The sequence below is a fragment of the Oncorhynchus mykiss genome, chromosome 6 (assembly GCF_013265735.2).
Source record: "Oncorhynchus mykiss isolate Arlee chromosome 6, USDA_OmykA_1.1, whole genome shotgun sequence".
NCBI classification, from domain to species: domain Eukaryota; kingdom Metazoa; phylum Chordata; class Actinopteri; order Salmoniformes; family Salmonidae; genus Oncorhynchus; species Oncorhynchus mykiss.
This window is the reverse complement of record NC_048570.1, coordinates 65,709,419-65,731,959: the sequence shown is the minus strand read 5'-3', so window position 1 is coordinate 65,731,959 and position 22,541 is coordinate 65,709,419. Positions and strand designations below refer to the sequence as shown.

At 40.7% G+C, this 22,541-nt stretch overlaps 1 protein-coding gene across 3 annotated transcripts in view; it reads left to right on the top strand.

Moving 5' to 3' along the window:
* LOC110526365 (myotubularin-related protein 13) overlaps positions 1-22,541 on the top strand; it is a 165,286-nt gene that overhangs the window by 33,423 nt on the left and 109,322 nt on the right. For all 3 annotated transcript variants that reach the window (XM_036980722.1, XM_036980720.1, XM_036980721.1), the window contains exon 2: positions 2,113-2,198. In XM_036980722.1, coding sequence (XP_036836617.1) covers positions 2,113-2,198 — 86 coding nt within the window. The remainder of the gene's footprint in view (positions 1-2,112; positions 2,199-22,541) is intronic.

Here is a 22,541-nt window from a genome sequence, read left to right as displayed (position 1 = left end):
TAATCTCTCTACCAATCAAAATCCAGAGCAATAGGCTTCGCGCAGCAATCATCCTTTTGTCATTCTTGAAAGGTTTCTTCTCAACAGAGATGGAAGGAAAACTGTGTGCTAAATGTATGTGTGACAGAGCTTAAACTAAATGTAAATGAAGTCACTGTGTCAAAGGAAAGGAAAGCATTTGTAGATGGTCTTGGCATCTTTTCAATTTTAGATTATTTTTCAATTTCTTAGCTTTCCAGACTGTTCTTTCAAATCCTCTTCAATCGCCACCTTAAATAGGTTGCAGTTTGTTGTGACTCATTACATTTTGTTGACAAGTAATTACATCAAATGTTTTAAAATTCCCCAAAACAATTGTACGTCTGCCATTATGTGACAGTGACCCTGTGTTCTTTTTCATGATACATTGGCTCTTAAAATAGACCAGACAACACTTTGAATCTATGCAGTCCATGCTGTGGCATTGTCTGATCAACCATGCATTGAATACTGAACTGGGAATAAAGAGATGACAGTGTTCAGCAGATCAGCCATGTACTGCATCTCTCTCTGCCACCACAATCTATTGATCTGACCTCTTGTTTACAGATATTTCCCTGGGCTGTCTAATTGGTGACCTACCTGACAGATGCTGGGGTTGAGGAGGGTTCTCTCTCCCTTTTTCCTTATTTTGTTCCTCATCCTCCTCTCCTTGAATCATGCTGTCAGAGTGGATCACTCCCAAATGGATGGCCTTCCCACTTCTGTAATTTGCTGTGTTAGCTGTCCGGGTTCAGTTTCTCGCACTTAATCTTTGGCCACTTTCTCAGTGAAACATCTTGATTTAATCCAACCCTGTAATTTATTTATTGACCGTAACCGATTCCAGATCTGTTGATGCATTTCACCTTCATTATTTTAACCTCTATGCGTGTTTGTTTCTCATGTCGATGGCAGTGTCACATTTGAATTCAATTTCACTGTCAGTCAACTCATTTACACTCCCTGCACATTGGTTCTGGATGCTTTCAAGTTTATTTTTGTTCAATGGCGACTTGGCTACATTAGGGCTTTGGCTCCATGCTCACTGATTTGGAAATAGGCCTATTTATTTATTGCGGCGTCTGCTAGTGCAGATGCAAATAATAGGCTAAGTTTGTAAACATATCTGTTTTGTCTTCCCCTTAGTGTGGGTTGGCAATTGGCTTGTAGGATTGCTTCACCATTTACATTTTGAAGTTATACTGTGGGAGTTTCGCAATGAAGCCCTTTATCTACTCACCCAGAGTCCGATACCAACTCGTGGATACCATTTTTGTGTCTATGTGCATGCTATCAGATACCCATAGACTTCCAGTCATTGCGCTAACACTAGTTAGCATTGACTCACAAAACTACCTCTAACTTCCTTCATACTGGACACAGAGACATATTAAAATGGTATCCATGAGTTCATCTGACTCTGAGGACGTAGATAAAGGGCATTATTGCCAAAATCCAGAAGTATCTCTTTAACATGGCAATCTTGGGTTATTTGTTAGCACTCAGGAGCAACATAATCTCTCATACATTACCACTGGAGAAGCACAGGATGAATGTTATGCCGTTATGACCCTGTAGTGCTACTCCTTAGTGCTTTCTCTTGTGGTTGAAGTGTTTCTACAGAATGAAGAGAAAGATGGAAAATGTAAGGAGAATCATCACTGTGGACCTGAAAGAATGCACCAAACCGATTTGTGCCAATTAGGAAGTCTGGAAATGTGATCTTACATCAAAATTATTTGTGTGTCCTTGAATGCCCCCTTCACCTCTACTGTTTGGAAAAATAGTTTTATTAGGGCCATTCACAACCAGTATGTCCTTTTAACAATGTGAAAAGCTGACCTTTATTATGTAAAGCGTCCATTCCACAGAACATTATCTTGACCCATGCATAATTCACCGTACACAGTGCATCTGTCTGTTAACTAGAGGAGCTTATCTCTTCCCTCTTCCTGTTGGTGGTATAGGCCCTAGAGCTCTGTTATGAATTCCATAATATTGTAGATATTATTCAGGCTACTCCTTAGGTGGTGGACACTTTGACATCAGATCAGATTTCCCTGCCATTGATTGCTGCTGTTACATTTCCAGGTGCAGGAGAAGGATGTGGGAAGATAATCCAGCGCTTCCCCAAAAAGGACTGGGAGGGCACAGTGTTTCCCCAGGGGGTGGAGATGGTGAGTACATAACATTTTACTGAAACTGACTTATTCATGCACCCTGTGTGATAGCTGTGGTAGTGAGTTGCTTGCTTCCCAACATTAACCTCCCTACCTCAGTCTGCATGTTTTGATGGGTGTGGGTTTAATACTGCAAGCAAAGATTGAAGATGGCTCTGGTTTCTCGTCGCAGAACTTGAGTTGACCTAATGGACACATGGGGCACTGCCTGACAGAACAAAAATGGAGAGATTTTAATAATTTCCTGTTGTGACTGTGAGCACCATTCCAACCAATCATGCTGTTGGAGCGCTCTGTTCACTCAGGGAGCCCTCTCTAGTAGCTCTTCTGGAACTTTCTGGAGGTTGATGTGTAATTTGTGCAGTGTTCCCCTGGTTAATCATCTCACAGTGCCAACTTGCCGGAACAGTTTTGACCAATTTTAATTTTAAAAAATCCTGTGAAGTGCACTGTGAAATGTTCTGTTGCCATATCATACCGACAAGAACCCCAGGAGTGGAGCAGCAGTTGAGGCATCTTCCTATGTTCCCAGGACGCATGTTCTTCTGGAGGGTGCAGAGCAAATATTGGCATTTCCTGTATCAACAAATGTATAATGATTGTTTATTCAAGAGTTTGTTTCAACCCTTTCAACCCTTTCCGCCAACCCACTAATTGGGACATTCTTTACCCACCTCCCAGAGTCCTCAGCTATGTCCAGCCTGTTATCGCTCTCTCTGCTGGGTGTCCCAATCTTCCTTTTTTTGGTTGCATTAGGGAGTTGCATCCCTCTCTCTCCCTTTGGTCACTCTCATTATCTTTCTCCCGCCCCCTCTCCTCCTCCGAGGGTGACTTAGGGGAGTCCTTGACTCGAGACATGGGGCCTGTTACCATCATGCACAAATCATTGCACTCATTGTGACCAAATATTTTCTTATCTGGGTCTGGAGAGATCTGGAAATCAATATCCAGGGCAGCAGTAGCAGTAAACTCACTGGCCCAGGCAGCCTCCCACAGTTCAACAGTGTTCTTTCTCCTGACAGCGCATGGCCAATGGGGCCTGCCCGCGTGTTTGTTTATTTGTTTGTTTACTTGGACATACTAAATGATTTCAATTAGGATGCTTTTGGCCCACAGTCAACAGCGAGGAGAACGAGGCGCCTCTTGAATACCGCTGTCCCGCGAAGACCCTAATTACCCGATAATTTTGACAGATTCCAGGAACTACTTAAGCATTTAGTTAGAACAAGCAAAATCAGCACAATTTCTTAAAGATGCGATCGCTGCATCATTTTGAACATTTGTTTATGTTCACATATGTACTTCTCCCCTCATGGAGGCTAAACTACTCTGCCTTTTTAATGCCAAGTGGATACACATGGACATTTCTTCTTCCTCTGTTATACAGTATGTTCTAGTTCTGTCAATTTCATTTTTTCTCTCTCCTCAACACCCAACTATGGATTTTGTTACATTTAGCACTCAATGCTTTCACATAAAAACATGTGGCCAGTTTGTGGGTTATGTTACTCAATGTCTACATTTTTGGCATAGCCCTCAGTTTGGGACAAGTAGTGCTGAGCGATTTTTCTTTTTTTCTTTTAAATTTAATAAATACGTTTTAAAAAGAATATGTATGTATGTATGTATGTATGTATGTATGTATGTATGTATGTATGTATGTATGTATGTATGTGTATATGTATGTATGTATGTGTATATGTATGTATGTATATACACATGTGTATATGTATGTATGTATGTATATACACATATATGTATGTATGTGTATATGTATGTATATATGTATGTATGTATATATGTATGTATGTGTATATGTATGTATGTATGTATATATGTATGTATGTATATATGTATGTATATATGTATGTATGTGTGTGTATGTATGTATGTATATGTGTGTATGTATATATATATGTATATGTGTGTGTGTATATGTTTTGTTTATTATTAATTTTAAACAATCTGTTTTTTGTTTTTTAAACGGCTAATTGATGTCTGTTAAATTTTTTGAATTCCATTTAGTTTTTTCCCCTGTGAGCAAGATGAGAGAGAGAGAGAGAAATCAGATGAAGCGTGAACTGTGCGATGTAGTAGGGAGTTGTAGTTTCCAACAGGCCGATTTTCTTCGTGGTTTAGTGCAGAAATTGTAGTAATTAACTACAATGACCATAATCCATTGAACTCCTGCTTAAACTTGTCCGGTCTGTGTGGCGAAAAACATGGGAGACTGAGGGAAGACCAGATCGAGCGGTATAGAAAGCAGTTGCTTCACGAACCAGAAAATAGGACTTCAGCAGTTGGTATTCAGCAGTGAAAAGTATCATGACATTGACAGAATATATTTTCAAGACCCAAATCTTTTCAAATAGCCTATTCCACTCTGGTGGAGCTGTGGCATGAAAGAGAGAGGCCTTGGCTATCTTGGATGTCTGTGTGTGCCGAATCGTGGAGATGGAGCGAGTGACACAGGCAATGAGTCTAGCTGACTGTAGGTTTTGTGATGGGTTGTAAAATCATAATGGGCTGCAGAGAGACTCTGCTGTCCTCAAAACTGAATAATTATAAACTGAGTTGTGTTTTTAGCTCATCCTCTTCTCTGTTATTAGCCTGGGCTCTATATTTGTTGTAGGTAGGTTGCACATTGCTAGAATAATATGCAAATGAGTTTAGGCCAGTTTAAGCTTTTCTTTGGACTCGTCATCTTGATATTGTTTGCTAAATTTCACTTCTTGTGGCCTGAAAAATATTAATTCAAAATAAATCTATGAATGAGAATAACAGACTCCGACTTTCATAATTATTCCCATTTTTAAAAGTGGCAACTTTAGGGCAATAAACACTATTTGAATAGCTTTCAGAATACTCTTCATAACTTTAATTTGTCTTAATGCTTTTATGATGTTTCAGTTAGTAGGATCAGGCTTTTGGTTGTTTGGTTCACAACGGCAAGAAGGGATTTTTAATTTTCTGGCCTCATGCATGCATACGTTTTTAGTCTTTAATGCTTTGCTTAACTGTAAGGTTTGTTCAAATTTCTCATTAGATTTTTATATCTTGCTATTGTTTCTTCTATCTCTCTCATTATTACATTAGGCCTCCCATGTTTTGGGGTTATTTAAAAAATAACTTTTAAACCTTCTGAGAGCCAAGAACTCTATCAAATTCATTCATCGTTTGATCATAGTGCGGCGGGAGACATCCAGAATGCATTAAACTGAAAGTGTCTTAATAGGCCAAGTCCATATCAAATGTTGAGAAAATGTAGGCTGAATAGTAAAACTACTATTTCCAGGTTAAAATGTTATGGGATGCATTTTCTCCATTGTTTTATAGCCACAGAAGCTTACTTGGCAACTTTTAAAATGTACTTAAAGCCTGTACAGCCTCAGTGTTCACAGTGAACTCGTGCTGGAAGTTGCACAGAAGTTTGAGCTCAGCAGACCAGAAATTTGCTCAGTGCTGAATTTTTTTTTGAAGGAACATTGGTGTCTGCTATAAAAATAGACTTTGGCTATTGGCCTAGATCAGTGGTTCCCATACGTTTTATAGTCCCGTACCCCTTCAAACATTCAACCTCCATCTGAGTACCCCCTCTCGCACCAGGGTCAGCATTTTTTGCCATCATTGTAAGACTGCCACACACACACACTATACGATACATTTATTAAACATGAGAATGAGTGTGAGTGTTTGTCACAACCCTGCTCATGGGAAGTGACAAACTCTTATAGGACCAGGGCACAAAAAATGTGATAATCTATTTAGCTATTTTATTTAACCATCTTACATTTAAAACCTTAGTTGTTAATTGAAAATTGTGAATAACTCACCACAGGTTAATGAGAACAGTGTGCTTGAAAGGATGCACATACTGTAACTCTGCAATGTTGTATTGGACAGAGTCAGTCTTAAATCATTTTCCACACACAGTCTGTGCCTGTATTTCATTTTCATGCAAGTGAGGGCTGAGAATACACTCTCACATAGGTACGTGTTTGCAAAGGGCATCAGTGTCTTAACAGCGCGATACCCAAGGCAGGATACTCTGAGCGCAGCCCAATCCTGAAATCTGGCAGTAGCTTCTGATTAAAATTCAATTTTCACAGAATCGCTTGTTGCAATTTTGATGAGGCTCTCTTGTTCAGATATCGGTAAGTGGACTGGAGGCAGGGCATGGAAGGGATAACGAATCCAGTTGGTTGTGTCATCCGTTTCGGAAAAGTGTGTAATTGCACACCCAACTCCCTCAGGTGCTTCGCTATATCACATTTGACATTGTCCGTAAGCTTGATCATTTGCACACAAAAATCATACAATGACGGAAAGACCGGTGAGTTGTCCTTGTTAAGGCAGACAGAGAAGAGCTCCAACTTCTTAATCTTAGCCTCAATTTGGTCCCGCACACTGAGTAAAGTTGCGGAGAGTCCCTGTAATACTAGATTCAGATCATTCAGGTGAGAGAGAACATCACATCATGCAAGCAGTCAGAGAAGTGAAAAATATGGTCAGTTAAAACTTTAAGCTCGTCTCTCAATAAAAAAGTGTCAATACTTTGCCCCTTGAAAACCAGCGCACATTTGTATGTTGTAAAAGTGTTACATGGTCGCTGCCCATATCATTGCATAGTGCAGAAAATACACGAGTTCAGGTGCCTTGCTTTAACAAAGTTAACCATTTTCACTGTAGTGTCCAAAACATCTTTCAAACTGTCAGGCATTGCATTGGCAACGAGCCTCCCGGTGGATGCTGCCGTGTACCCAAGTGGTGTCGTGAGCAACTGCTTGCATGTGCGTTACCACTCCACTATGTCTCCCTGTCATGGCTTTTGCGCCATCAGTACAGATACCAACACATCTTGACCACCAAAGTCCATTACCAAGCTTTCCAGTACTTTAAAAATATCCTCTCCTGTTGTTCTGGTTTCCAGTGCTTTGCGGAAGAGGATGTCTTCCTTAATTGACCCCCATAAACGTTACGGACATATACCAGAAGCTGTTCCAAGCCCGCCACGTCTGACTCATCCAGCTGTAACGCATGCCGTAATTATTTCAAAACATCTCCTGCCATGTCACTGATGTGTTGTGAAAGTGTTTTTGATGATGGCATTGTCTGTGTAGTTTTTTTGGTGTTTTCACCCAGCATTGTCTCAGCCTTATCTGCGGCAGCAGGAAGAGTTAAGTCCTCCGCAATAGTATGGGGCTTGCCTGTCCTAGCCACTCGGTAGCTCACCATATAAGATGCTTCTAGCCCCTTCTTATTTTTTTATTTTTTATTTTATTTTTATTTTTACCCCTTTTTCTCCCCAATTTCGTGGTATCCAATTGTTGTAGTAGCTACTATCTTGTCTCATCGCTACAACTCCCGTACGGACTCGGGAGAGACGAAGCTTGAAAGTCATGCATCCTCCGATACACAACCCAACCAGCCGCACTGCTTCTTAACACAGCGCGCCTCCAACCCGGAAGCCAGCCGCACCAATGTGTCGGAGGATACACCTGGCAACCTTGGTTAATTGAGGTACATTAGGGTGATTTGGTAGCATTACTAAGATGCTCTCTAGTCTCTCAGTGCTAAGCTGAAACCAAGCCGTCTTGTCTAGAGAAGCGCTTTGCATTTCAGAGTAATCATGCATCACAACTAGAGGTTGACCGATTATGATTTTTCAACGCCGATTACATTTTTAGTTTTTATTAAATTTTAATTTTTAATTATTATTATATAAAAAAAAATTGTAATAATGACAATTACAACAATACTGAATTAACACTTATTTTAACTTAATATAAAACATCAATAAAATCAATTTAGCCTCATAAATAATGAAACAGGTTCAATTTGGTTTAAATAATGCAAAAACAAAGTGTTGGAGAAGAAAGTAATATGTGCCATGTAAAATACGTTTAAGTTCCTTGCTCAGAACATGAGAACATATGAAAGTTGGTGGTTCCTTTTAACATGAGACTTCAATATTCCAAGGTAAGAGGTTTTAGGTTGTAGTTAATATAGTATTTATAGGACTATTTCTCTCTACCATTTGTATTTCATATACCTTTGACTATTGGATGTTCTTATAGGCACTATAGTATTGCCAGTGTAACAGTATAGCTTCTGTCCCCCTCCTTGCCCCTACCTGGGCTCGAACCAGGAACACATAGACAACAGCCACACTCGAAGCATCGTTACCCATCGCTCCACAAAAGCTGTGGTCCTTCCAGCGCAAGGGGAATAACTACTCCAAATCTAAAAGCAGGTGACGTTTGAAACAGTATTAGCGCACACCCAGCTAACTAGCTAGCCATTTCACATTGGTTACACCAGCCATTAGGCTGATAGGCTTGAAGTCATAAACAGCGCTGTGCTTGCGAGGAGCTGCTGGAAAAACGCATGAAAGTGCTGTTTGAATGAATGATTACGGGCCTGCTGCTGCTCAGTCAGACTGCTCTATCAAATCAGACTTAATTATAACATAATAACACACAGAAATACGAGCCTTTGGTCATAAATATGATCGAATCCGGAAACTATCATTTCGAAAACGAAACGTTTATTATTTCAGTGAAATACGGAACCGTTTGGTATTTTATCATCCCTAAGTCTAAATATTCTTGTTACATTGCACAACCTTCAATGTATGTCATCCTTACGTAAAATTCTGGCAAATTAGTTCGCAATGAGCCAGGCAGCCCAAACTGTTGCATATACCCTGACTCTGCGTGAAATGAACACTTTCACCTGGTTAATATTGCCTGCTAAACTGGATCAGTAGTTATAACTAGTGATTGATTGTTTTTTATAAGATAAGTTTAATGCTAGCTAGCAACTTACCTTGGCTTCTACTACATTCACGTAACAGGCAGGCTCCTCGTGGAGTGCAATGTTTAGAGCATTGGACTAGTTAACTGTGCGGTTGCAAGGTTGGAACCCCTGAGCTGACAAGGTGAAAATCTGTCGTTCTGCCCCTGAACAAGGCAGTTAACTCAGTGCCTAGGCAGTCATTGAAAATAAGAATGTGTTCTTAACTGACTTGCCTAGTTAAATAAAAGGTATAAAAAATAAATAATAATAATCGGAAATCAGCGCCCAAAAATACCGATTTCCGATTGTTATGAAAACTTAAAATCGGCCCTAATTAATCGGCCATTCTTATTAATCGGTCGACCTCTAATCACAACAGCCATCTGAGTTTGATAGCTGTCAGTCAGTCTCATCCAGGCCTTTCAAGAGATCCAGTGAAATAGACCAGACCGGACCCTAACGAACCAAACCGGCAGGTGGAGGAGCCTGTGAGCAGCCTACCTGTTGCATAATCTATGCCAATGTTGTGGAAGCCCGGATAGATTGAGAGTGTAGTCTATTTGTAAACCTCAGTGATTTCCATTAATGGTTAGATGTTCCTTTTCAAGGAAAAACAGAGACCAGTATGGATGCAGCAATATACTGCCTACATTGGATGAACCAGGTATGACAAATGACTGCTTCTACATTGAAACATTTTTTGATCATAAATTAATGGTCCCCTCCCCCATGTCAAACACTTGGATTCAGGAGGTGGGATTATTAAGTGGATAGGGTGACTCATTTTAATACTCCAATGGTAACATATTCTCTTACCAAATTTAAATAAGGTCCCACAGTTGACAGTGTGTATCAGGTCAAAAACCAAGCCATGAGGTCGACGGAATTGTCTGTAGAGCTCAGACAGGATTGTGTCGCGGCACTGATCTGGGGAAGGGTACTAAAACATTTATGCAGAATTGAAGGTCCACAAGAACCCAGTGGCCTCCATCATTCTTAAATGGAAGAAGTTTGGAACCACCAAGACTCTTCCTAGAGCTGGCCGCCCGGCCAAACTGAGCAATCGGGGGAGAAGGGTCTTGGTCAAGGAAGTGACCAAGAACCCAATGGTCACTCTGCCATAGCTCTAGAGTTCCTCTGTGGAGAAGGGAGAACCTTCCAGAAGGACAACCATCTCTGCAGTACTCCACCAATCAGGCCTTTATGGTAGAGTGGCCAGACGGAAGCCACTCCTCAGTAAAGGCACATGGCAGCCTGCTTGGAGTTTGCCAAAAGGCACCTAAAGGACTCTGACCATGAGAAACAAGATTCTCTGGTCTGATGAAACCAAGATTTAACTATTTGGGCTGAACGCCAAGCGTCACGTCTAGAAGAAACCAGGCACCGCTCATCACCTGGCCAATAACATCCCTACGGTGATGCATGATGGTGGCAGCATCATGCTGTGGAGATGTTTGTCAGCAGCATGGACTGGGAGAGTAGTCAGGATTGAAGGGAAAGATGAACGGAGCAAGGTACAGAGATTCTTGATGATAACCTGCTCCAGAGTGCTCAGGACTTCAGACTGGGGCGAAGGTTTATACCTTCCAACGGGAGAACAACCGTAAGCACACAGCCAAGACAACGCAGGAGTCGCTTTGGGACAAGTCTCTGAATGTCCTTGAGTAGCCCGGACTTGAACCCAATCGAACATTTCTGGAGAGACCCGAGTAAGGCTGTAACGTAACAGAATGTGGAAAAAGTAATGTGGTCTGAATGCTTTCCGAAGGCACTGTAAGTGCTACTTTCATGATGAATAGCAATTATCAGTTTTTTTTAATAATATAATCACATTTTATATTAGAAATGTAAGTTTGTAAATGTTGACATTTTTATTTGAAACACCCATGGGCTTAAAGGGTATATTTGGTGCACATTAATCCCAGTCTGGACTTTGTAAGTACAAGGCATTAAACTTAACAAGATTCATAATTAATTTGATATCCACTTTTCTTACAATAATTTGGGCAGTTTATATTATGTTAAATTTATAGACTTAGATTTTGGTGGTCTTAATAGGTACACTTACCTTGTGTCAAGAAACATTGATGCAGTGTAGCAGTAAAATAATCAAGCTAATTTGGGGGTACACAAAGCATCTCAAACATTGAAATTGCATTAATAATGTAAAACATTTAATAGATCTCCTGTTCAGCATGTCTCTTGTGATGTGGTTCACAGCAGCACTGACGGATGTGTTGACATGACAACTGAGTCAGAGTTCTGAACGACCTCCCCCCCCCCTGCCCTTTTGTTCCATGCTGACTGAAGACCTAGCTAGCCAGTAATTAGCTAACACCAGACACAGATGAAAGGGGAGATATATATAATTATCTTTGCCATAGATGAATAGTGCAAACTTAATTATATTTGCTGACACCCTACAGTCAAATGTTGACATCAGTAAAGTAGCTATTTAAACCACGCCTCTCCGCAAACACACCTTCGCCGATGTTGGTTACAAGGCTGTACTTATTTAAGAAACTGTGTGCCTTTCCAAATCATGTCCAGTCAATTGAATTTACCGCAGTTGGACTCCAATCAAGTTGTAGAAACATCTCAAGGATGATCAATGGAAACAGGATGCACCTGAGCTCAATTTCGAGTCTCATAACAATGTCTGAATACTTATGTAAATAAGGTATTTCAGTTTTTTATTTGTAATAAATATGCAAATATTTATAACTGGTTTTCGCTTTGTCATTGAGTTATTGTGAGTAGATTGAGGAAGGTGCTTCAACAAAGTACTAGTAAAGGGTCTGAATACTTATGTAAATGTAATATTACAGTAAAAAACATTTTTACAGTTAAATAAGGCAAAATGCATTAAACGTAAGCTGTGATACCTGAAATCAATTGACATGTTATACAACAGGTGGGTCTAATCCTGAATGCTGATTGGCTAAAACCGCATTGCAGCCGGTGTCTATTCCACAAGTTACCATTTACCCAGTTACCATTTACTCTACTATTTACTCTGTTTCATCTGACTGCGCAATCCACTGTCTCATCAGCCCAGCCAAGCAATTTATAAACTTGATCTCCACTATAAAAGCCTCTAGACATTATCTAACATTTCTTTTAGACTAACAATTTTTCAACAGCGGAGATTTGAATAAACCTTGCATATTTGAATGAAAATATGTCAATCGTTATTTGAATATGTTTATAATCTGTTGTATAAAAGTGATATTGCCCTCTAAGCCGGTGTTTGGAGGATATATTGGCACGGTTTGCCAGCACTCGACTTCGTCTTGGGCCTAACACCCGTGACAGTATATCCTCCAAACACTTGCTTTTCTGGCGTTATTACTTAATTGTAGTTCGCCAAGATATGCTGCTACTGTGAGAATGTGACATGCAGGTACGACTGCTAGCATGAAAAACCCATATCATCAAGGAATGATCATGAAATATGCCATGTGCATATATTAGCACTGCCTTTTCACAAGTCTGAGTCTGTAATACCAACATGTTTCAAGCAGACCACCATAGGCCTTGTGCCCAAGAACACAAAGGTAACCTGCCTAATGACTACCGACCCGTAGCACTCATGTCTGTAGCCATGAAATGCTTTGAAATGCTGGACATGGCTCACATCAACACCATTATCCCAGAAACCCTAAACCCACTCCAAATTGCATACCGCCCCAACAGATCCACAGATGACGCAATCTCTATTGCACTCCACACTGCCCTTTCACACCTGGACAAGGGGAACACCTATGTGAGAATGCTATTCATTGACTACAGCTCAGCGTTCAACACCGTAGTTCCCTCAAAGCTCATCACTAAGCTAGGGACCCTGGGACTAAACACCTCCCTCTGCAACTGGATCCTGGACTTTCTGACGGGCCGCCCCCAGGTGGTAAGGGTAGACACTGATCACCGACAACGATGAGGCAGCCTCTCGGGAGGAAGTCAGAGACCTGACCATGTAGTGCAAGGACAACAACCTCTCCCTCAATGTGATAAAGCCAAAGGAGATGATTGCGGAGGAAAATGAGGACCAAGCATGCCCACATTCTCATCGACAAGGCTGTAGTGGAGCAGGTTGAGAGCTTCAAGTTCCTTGGTGTCCACATCACCAACAAACTAACATGGTCCAAGCACACCAAGACAGTCTTGAAGAGGGCACGACAAAACCTATTCCCCCTTCAGGAGACTGAAAAGATTTGGCATGGGTCCTCGGATCTTCAAAAGCTTTAACAGCTGCACCATCGAGAGCCTCCTGACGGTTTGCATCAGGCAACTGCTCGGCCTCTGAACGCAAGGCACTACAGAGGGTAGTGCGTACGGCCCAGTACATCACTAGGGCCAAGCTTCCTGCCATCCAAGACTTCTATACCAGGCGGTGTCAGAGGAAGGCCCTAAAAATGGTCAGACTCCAGCTACCCTAGTCATAGACTGTTCTCTCTGCTACCGCACGGCAAGCTGTGCCGGAGTGCCAAGTCTAGGTCCTGTGCCTTCTAAACAGCTTCTACCCCCAAGTCATAAGACTCCTGAACATCTAATCAAATGACTACCCAGACTATTTGCAACCCCCCCCCCCCCCCCCCCCCCCCTCTTTTACGCTCTGCTACTCTGTTTATTTTTTATGCATGGTAACTTTAATAACTCTACCTACATGAACATATTACCTCGACACCGATATCCCGCGCATTGACTCTGTACCGGTATTGTTGTTTACTGCTGATCTTTAATGATTTGTTATTGTTCTCTTACTTTTTTTTTAGGTGTTTTCAGGTTAAAACTGCGTTCTTGGTTAAATACTTGTAAGTAAGCATATTTCACTGTAAGGTCTACTGCACTGTAAGGTCAACCTGTTGTATTTGGTGCATTCAAATACATTTTTATTTGTCACATCTCAATTTTAAATAAGGTATGCTGACTTATCTCAAAAGGTACTAAAAATATCAGAACAATTTATTTATCTGAGCTTTGAATTTGGCCACTAGTGTGAACTTAGACAATTATGTGTAACTTAACCTTTCTAGCCCCCAAGCCATACGTTTTTATTAAACATCTGATTGGCTTAGAATAACAAAATGTATGTATATAACAACCAAATTAATTAGTTGAAACATTAAACAGCAGAAAAGATGGAATTGGGCTTAATAGGTACGCATTTCAAAGAGCTGTCAGTCAAGGTGAGCTCATGAATATAAGCTTCCCGCCCACAGCCTGTCTTTTCAAACTTCCTTGTAGTTAGTCATGTGAGAGAGAGTACTTTTTCTCAAATATTTACATTTTCTATCCCCCCAAAATATTATGGTTGATATTTTAGTCACTCAAATGGCTATTTTGCATGGGAATCAGAATGACTTCGGGACCTTTTTTAAAAAATAAAATAAGTGCTTTTAATGAATGACAGAAATCTACATGAATGCAATGTAGATGCCAGAGCTGCAGCGGAAGCCTGAAGGTCTCTGGCCAGTGTCAATGGTTTTAGGTGAACATTCCAGAGACCTTGTTTATGCATGGGTATTTATGGGATTTTACAAAGGAGACACAAGCTCTTAGTGAAGAACAAATATACTTATTTTGAGGATGTTGTGCTGTGGGGTATTGTGGTCTCTTCCTGTGTGAGTCACTGGGTCTGCTCTGGTGGTGGCTGTCATGGCTGAGCTGCTCTGTGAGTTATAGCACTAATGTATCACACTGCAGAGCCATCTTCACGCTCCGTCTCCTAGGGATCAATGAGCTATGAGCGCATCCTCACAGCATCATCCTCCAAACATCCATCCCCAGTAGGGTGGTAGTTAAATATAGAAGCAGTACCACGAGTTCAACAAAACATCACTCATGTCTTCAGATGTCCTTGGACACCCATGTGTGCTTGGGTTCCAATATATGGTCCGTGTGTGTTTGTTTATCGTATTACCCCCCCCCCCCTAATACTTCCATGTTGATTTGTGGTGATGTGGTATTCAGGAGGCATTGTGCGTGTGGAAGACCCCCAAGAGCAGCTTCAGTCAATGTGTCTGAGACTGGAGAGAAGATATACTGGCCCATATGTGACACATTAGATTGCATTACAGTAAGCAACCAAAAGCTGAGTAAATATGAACATTTATATCAGCCACATTTGGACTAATACACTTCATGGTTTCTAAATTGTGCGCTTCCTCTAAAATGATGTGTTTAAGACAATTAGAGAATTGGATGAAACCAATAGCATTCATATGTTGTTGATGTATTTATTTTTTGCAAATGGAGAAAGTACAGACAAGTGAGGCAGCACGCAGCCTATAAGGGGTCCAGTTCTGGTGTCCCCACTGCGGTGTGACACACTTTGGTCAAAGGCCAAATGAATGGGATTCTAGCTTTGAACTTTTTAATGAAGATACACCATAGTGTTTTAACATACCCCACCAAGCAATTTGGCTCCAGTTTTAGCTGGTATGTAAATTGTTATTATTTGCAGATTTCCTCCACGCCATAAAAAAGAAAATGAGTCATTTACTAACGCTTGGAATACATCTGTAGAATGAAAAAAAAAAAAAACGGATGGGGCTTAGCACGAAATGCATTTTGTGGTCAAAACAGGCCCCCAGCAAACTAAATAACCACAGATGAAGAATGCACCAAGAAAAAGCGTTTACAACTCAAGCTCTGAAAATGTGTTTCTAATCTTTTCAGGCAAGTGACGATTAGGAGATATATATAATCGCCAAGCTCCACTCCTCTCATCTGCCAGGCTGTCCTGCTCTGCATAGGCCTAGAGCCTGTGGTGTTAGGGACTTCCTGAGTGAAATTGTCGATGTGTGTCAAAACGATGTTATTGTCCCAAACACAGAGATTTGTTCACTGCAGGCCACTTGTTGCAATATTCCTCTCCACACACAAGCTTACCTCTACTGTTGCATTGACTAGTGAAGGGGGAGAAAATGGATACAGATACAGTTGAAGTCGGAGGTTTACACCTTAGCCAAATACAATTTAACTCAGTTTTTCACAATTCCTGACATTTAATCTTAGTAATAATTCCCTGTCTTTGGTCAGATAGGATCACAACTTTTTAGTTTAAGAATGTTAAATGTCTGAATAACAGTGTAGAATGATTTATTTCAGCTATTATTTCTTTCATCACATTCCCAGTGGGTCAGAAGTTTACGTACACTCAATTCGTATTTGGTAGCATTGCCTTTTAAATTGTTTAACTTGGGTCCAACATTTTTTTGTAGCCTTCCACAAGCTTCCCACAATAAGTTGGGTGAATTTTGGCCCATTCCTCCTGACAGAGCTGGTGTAACGGAGTCAGGTTACTAGGCCTGCTTGCTCGCACACACTTTCAGTTCTGCCCACGCATTTTCTATAGGATTGAGGTCCGGGCTTTGTGATGGCCACTCCAATACCTTGACTTTGTTGTCCTTAAGCCATTTTGCCACAACTTTGGAAGTATGCATGCGGTCATTGTCCATTTGGAAGACCCATTTGCGACCAAGTTTTAACTGATTTCTTGAGATGTTGCTTCAAAATATCCACATAATTTTCCTACCTCATGATGCCATCTATTTTGTGTAGTGCACCAGTCCATCCTGCAGCAAAGCACTCCCACAATATGATACTGCCACCCCCGTGCTTCACGGTTGGGATGGTGTACTTCGGCTTGCAAGCCTCCCCCCTTTTCCTCCAAACATAACGATGGTCATTATAGCCAAACAGTTCAATTTTTGTTTCATCAGACAGAGGACATTTCTCCAAAAAGTATGATCTTTGTCCCCATGTGCAGTTGCAAACCATAGTCTGGATTTTTTATGGTGGTTTTGGAGCAATGGCTTCTTCCTTGCTGAGTGGCCTTATGTTAGGTTATGTCAATATAGGACTCGTTTTACTGTGGATATACATACTTTTGTACCTGTTTCTACCACAATCTTCACAACGTCCTTTGCTGTTGTTCTGGGATTGATTTGCACTTTTCACACCCAAGTACGTTAATCTCTAGGAGACAGAATGCGTCTCTTTCCTGAGCGGTATGATGGCTGCGTGGTCCCATGGTGTTTATACTTGCATACTATTGTTTGTACAGATGAACATGGTACCTTCAGGCGTTTGGAAATTGCTCCCAAGGATGAACCAGACTTGTGGAGCTCTACAATTTTTTTTCTGAGGTCTTGGCTGATTTCTTTTGATTTTCCCATGTCAAGCAAAGAGGTGCTGAGTTTGAAGGTAGGCCTTGAAATACATCCACATGTACACCTCCAATTGACTCAAATGATGTCAATTAGCCTTTCAGAAGCTTCTAAAGCCATGACATTTTCTGGAATTTTCCAAGCTGTTTAATGTCAGTCAACTTAGTGTATGAACTTTTGACCCACTGGAATTGTGATACAGTGAAATCTTTTGTTGGAAAAATTACTTGCGTCATGCACAAAGTAGACGTCCTAACCGACTTTAGCCAAAACTATAGTTTGTTAACAAGAAATTTGTGGAGAGGTTGAAAAACAAGTTTTAACGACTCCAACCTAAGTGTACGTAAACTTCCGACTTCAACTGTACATATCGCAATATTATTTTGGCCTGATATATCGATATTTGACTTTTTTGCTACTGTAGGTAGCGTTAGCTAGCTCTAGTATTTTCCTATCTATAACTTGTTCTCAATCTTTTTAAATGGTGAGCCAACATGTTTTCAGCACTTATTTCCCTGATTTTGATCAAAACTCGTTTTCTCATGCTCTCTCGTCTCTGCAGCAAACATACAATTTGAGTGTACAAAACATTGGGAACACCTTCATAATATTGAGTTGCACCCCTGTTTTCTCTCAGTACAGCCTTAATTCGTCGGCATGGACTCTACAAGGTGCCAAAAGTGTTCCACAGGGATGCTGGCCCATGTTGACTCCAATGCTTCCCACAGTTGTGTCAAGTTGGCTGGATGTCCTTTGAGTGGTGGACTATTCTATATACACACGGGAAACTGTTGAGTGTGGAAAAACCAAGCAGCGTTGCAGTTCTTAACACACTCATACCGGTGCGCCTGGTATTACTTCCATGCCCTGTTCAGTGGCACTTAAATCTCTTCTTGCCCATTCACCCTCTGAATGGCACACATACACAATCCATGTCTCAATTGTGGAAAGAGCAGGCGTTCCTAGTGTTTGTACACTCAGTGTATAGTGAGCAACATGTTTGGAACATGAAATTGCAAAAGAAATCTCAGTATTGAATCACAATACATATAAAATTGTGCGAATCGCAATATATATCGTATCGGCACCTAGGTATCATGATAATATTGTATAGTGAGGTCTCTGGAAATTCCCAGCTGTAGCATTGACCTCTTGATGTACAGTAGGATGGATAGAGGCACAGAAAGAGGAGATGGGGAGGTGCACAGACGGTAAACATTAAGTGGAGTCATCAGGATTGGAATGTCATGGATTCAGACGTCTGGTCCTTGTTGTGACTAGGGAATTAAGATGCAACAGACATACAAGGACAACATGTATCCCATAAACAGGAGTGACATGTGGCCAGCTCAAGTTCAGGATGGATACACCTCAACTACGTAACCAGAGACCAACCACAGCACCACTGACATTGATTACTGCATTCAGAATGTCAAGACTGATTCGATTTCACTTGCTTGCAATTCATCTATTGAGAACCTATGACAGTGGTTCCCAAACTTTTTATAGTCCCGCACCCCTTCAAACATTCAACCTCCAGCTGCATACCCCTTCTATTACCAGGGTCAGCGCACTCTCAAATATTGTTTTTTGCCATCATTAAGACTGCCACACACTCACACCTATACAATACATTTATTAAACATAAGAATGAGGCCGTTTTTGTCACAACCCGGCTCATGGGAAGTGACAAAGGGCTGTTATAGGACCAGGGCACAAATAATAATAATCAATAATTTAGCTATTTTATTTAACCATCTTACATATAAAACCTTATTTGTTCATCGAAAAATGTTGAAAAACTCACAACAGGTTAATGAGAACGGTGTGCTTGAAAGGATGCACATACTGTAACTCTGCAATATTGTATTGGAGAGAGTCAGTATTAAATAATTTCCCACACAGTCTGTGCCTGTATTTACTTTTAATGCTAGTGAAGGCCGAGAATCCACTCTCACATAGGTACGTGGTTGCAAAGGGCATGTGTCTTAACAGAGCGATTTGCCAAGGCAGGATACTCTGAGTGCGCTCAGAAATCTGGCAGTGGCTTCTGATTAAGTTCAATTTTCACAGAACCGCTTTTTGCAATTTCTATGAGTCTCTCTTGTTCAGATTTCGGTAAGTGGACTGGAGGCAGGGCATGAAAGGATAACAAATCCAGTTGGTTGTGTCATCCGTTTTGGGAAAGTACCTGCGTAATTGCGCACCCAACTCACTCGGGTGCTTCGCTATATCACATTTGACATTGTTCGTGAGCTTGAGTTCATTTGCACACAAAAAATCATACAAGATGGAAATACCTGTGTGTTGTCCTTGTTAATGCAGACAGAAGAGCTCCAACAGGCTCAATTTCGTCCCTCACATAGACTATAGTTAAGGAGAGTCACTGTAATCCTAGATTCAGATCATTCAGGCGAGGAAAAAACATCACCCAGATGTCTCTCAATAAAAAAGTGTCAATACTTTGCCCCTTGATAACCAACGCACTTCTGTATGTTGTAAAATAGTTACATGGTCGCTGCCCATATCATTGCATAGTGCAGAAAATACGCGAGAGTTCAGGGGCCTTTAACAAAGTTAACCATTTTCACTGTAGTGTTCTAAATGTCTTTCAAGCTGTCAGGCATTCCCTTGGCATCAAGAGCCTCTCGGTGGATGCTGCCGTGTACCCAAGTGGTGTCGGGAGCAACTGCTTGCATGTGCGTTACCACTCCACTATGTCTCCCTGTCATGGTTTTTGCTCCATCAGTACAGAGACCAACATGAGCAGCAGTTACGTTTGGCTACATACGGACCGTTAGTGGAATTCCCACGAGAGTAACAGTTAATGTGATTGGATGTTAATTATTTCACTAGGCTACCTGTATTTGACATTGTGGTGGTGTTTTGCTGAACACTAGGTAGTTTAATTGTATTTTTTGGCAGTGAAATGAAGCTACTCAGTCAAGTTTTTTTTAATATGAATCACGTTTTTATTTTGGCGTACCCCCGACAGCAATACCAGCCCTAATGAGGATTCATCAATTCACTGTATGACATACCCTAGATTCAAGTTAATTTCCTAGATTTTCTGAAATAGAATTCTCCCTACCCCTGTGAATGAGGGTGTTAGAGTGTAGGTCTATCATTCACTTAACACATTTTTACTTTCATGCACGAAGACTTAAGCTGAGACCCCCACCTAGACATTCTACGGTTTTCTTTTGAAACTAGGACAATATATAGCCTACATGTGGCTCGTTTTAGGAAACTAGCAAGTCACAACAGGAGATATTTTTTAAACATTTTTATCAAATTGTTTTTTTTTTTTTATGAAATGCCTTCTGGAACATGTGCCTCAATAACAAACGTGTATGCCATCTGTAAATATGAATGAAATGGTTAAATTTACAGGCCTTGTTGGTTAAGCCACAGAAAAAGTCAACAACCATCCCACTAGTCATGATTGGCTGAGATGAGTTGGCTGGACATGCAGACAGAGGAGTTCGGATTGGTTTGCCATATAAAAGGCTTATGTCTATTTGAGTTGGTCAGTCTGTGTTGGTAATCCTGTTGAACGTGGCTTTTTTAAAATGTGTAGTGGAGCTTTATAGCTAAGTGTTGCTCTCCACTTTCTGGAGGATAAAGTTTTGTAATCAGTGGAATTAGAGTATGATAGCTAAAGAGATGGAGAAAACACCTGTCCGGATTACATATTCAAACTAAGGGCTGTGGCATGCCATCCATGATAGGGATACGCGTCCATCATGCATGATGATGTTTACAGGTAAGATAACTAGCTAACGCTAGACTACATTTTCAGATATTACACATTTCTAATTTTGACAGTGGTTTCATTTCAAGCTAAAGTGTACTGTTAGCTGGCTATCTAACGTTAGCTGGCTGGCTCCCTAGCTGAAGTTATTATTCGTATCCCACAGCTGTTTGCTTCGCTAGTTAGAGCCTAATGTTAGCTAGCTAACATTGAACTTGGGTGGTTAGCTCCTAGCATATTCATGCAGGGTAGTAACAACAACATGATTTGGCATAGTTTGTTGTTTAACTAGCTAACGTTAGCTAGCTGGCTCGTTAGCTAACGTGACGTGTGTGATCTTACATGTTTACCTAGCTAGCTAGCTAGCTAGCTACATGTCTTAAGCTAAAGTGTACAACATGCGTTGAATATGGCCGGTGTCAGTAAATGTCCGCAAAAAAAGCGTAATGAAATTGTCGGCAGGGCTGGTTAGGCTGTCTTCATGTTATCCATAGGTTAACAAATCATGGGTGGATGGGTGGGGATAATGCTTAAGAGGGTGTGAACGATGCTGAATGGGTGTAGACAAAGTAGGGCTCTTCACTACCAAAACAATCAAAAGCCATTTTCTCAAAAGTAATTTTACAAGTTTATAATTTATCAACTTTCAAAGCAGAATTACTTTCCCGTTGTCCCCCAACAATGCAGTGTATGATTTACCATGTTGTAGCTCTGGGTCTTCACTTTTATCCAATGTAAAAAACACAATTTTAAAATTTGCTACATAAGACCTAATCCAGGTGTTGAGTCACATATACAGTACCAGTCAAGTTATATATAAAATATATTTGGATTTGTTTAACACTTTTGGTTACTACATGATTCCAAATGTGTGATTTCATAGTTTTGTCTTCACTATTATTTTACAATGTAGAAAACAGTACAAAAATATAGAAAAACCCTTGAATGAGTAGGTGTCTAAACTTTTGACTGGTACTGTATACATCTGCTCTTTCCATGACAAACTGACCCGGGGAAAGCTATTATCCTTTAATGATGTCACTTGTTAAAGCCACTTCAATTAGTGTCGATGAAGGGGAGGAAATGGGTTAAAGAATGATTTTTAGGCCTTGGGACAATTGAGACATGGATTGTGTATGTGTGCCTTTTGAGGGTCAATAGTCAAGACAAAACATGTAAGTGTCTTTGAACAGGTTATGGTAGTAGGTGCAAGGTGCAGTGTATATTCTGCTCTGGCTGCTCCAACATCAGTCTGGTTAAGGAATTGCTCTCTGATGATGCCAAAGGAAAGGCCTAATCACAAATCGTTTGACTTTTACTCCATCCGGCCCTCTATATTTCTGCCTTGGGATTCAGGGGTAATGGAATCAATATGCTGAAATAATTTCAGTGTGTTGTGATGGTTATCGTGAGTGTTTTATGTTTGTATTGGAATCGGACACTTCCAGCGCCTTTATCTCTCCTATATTTGAATTTACTACCATCAAGTCCACAACGAGGAAATGAAACGTGCCACACAAATGCCAGAGAAATGATCGGAATGACCGATGTTTATTACAAAATTGTTGAGTATGCTAATTTCATTACATGGACCCTTTTGTATAATGCTTTGTT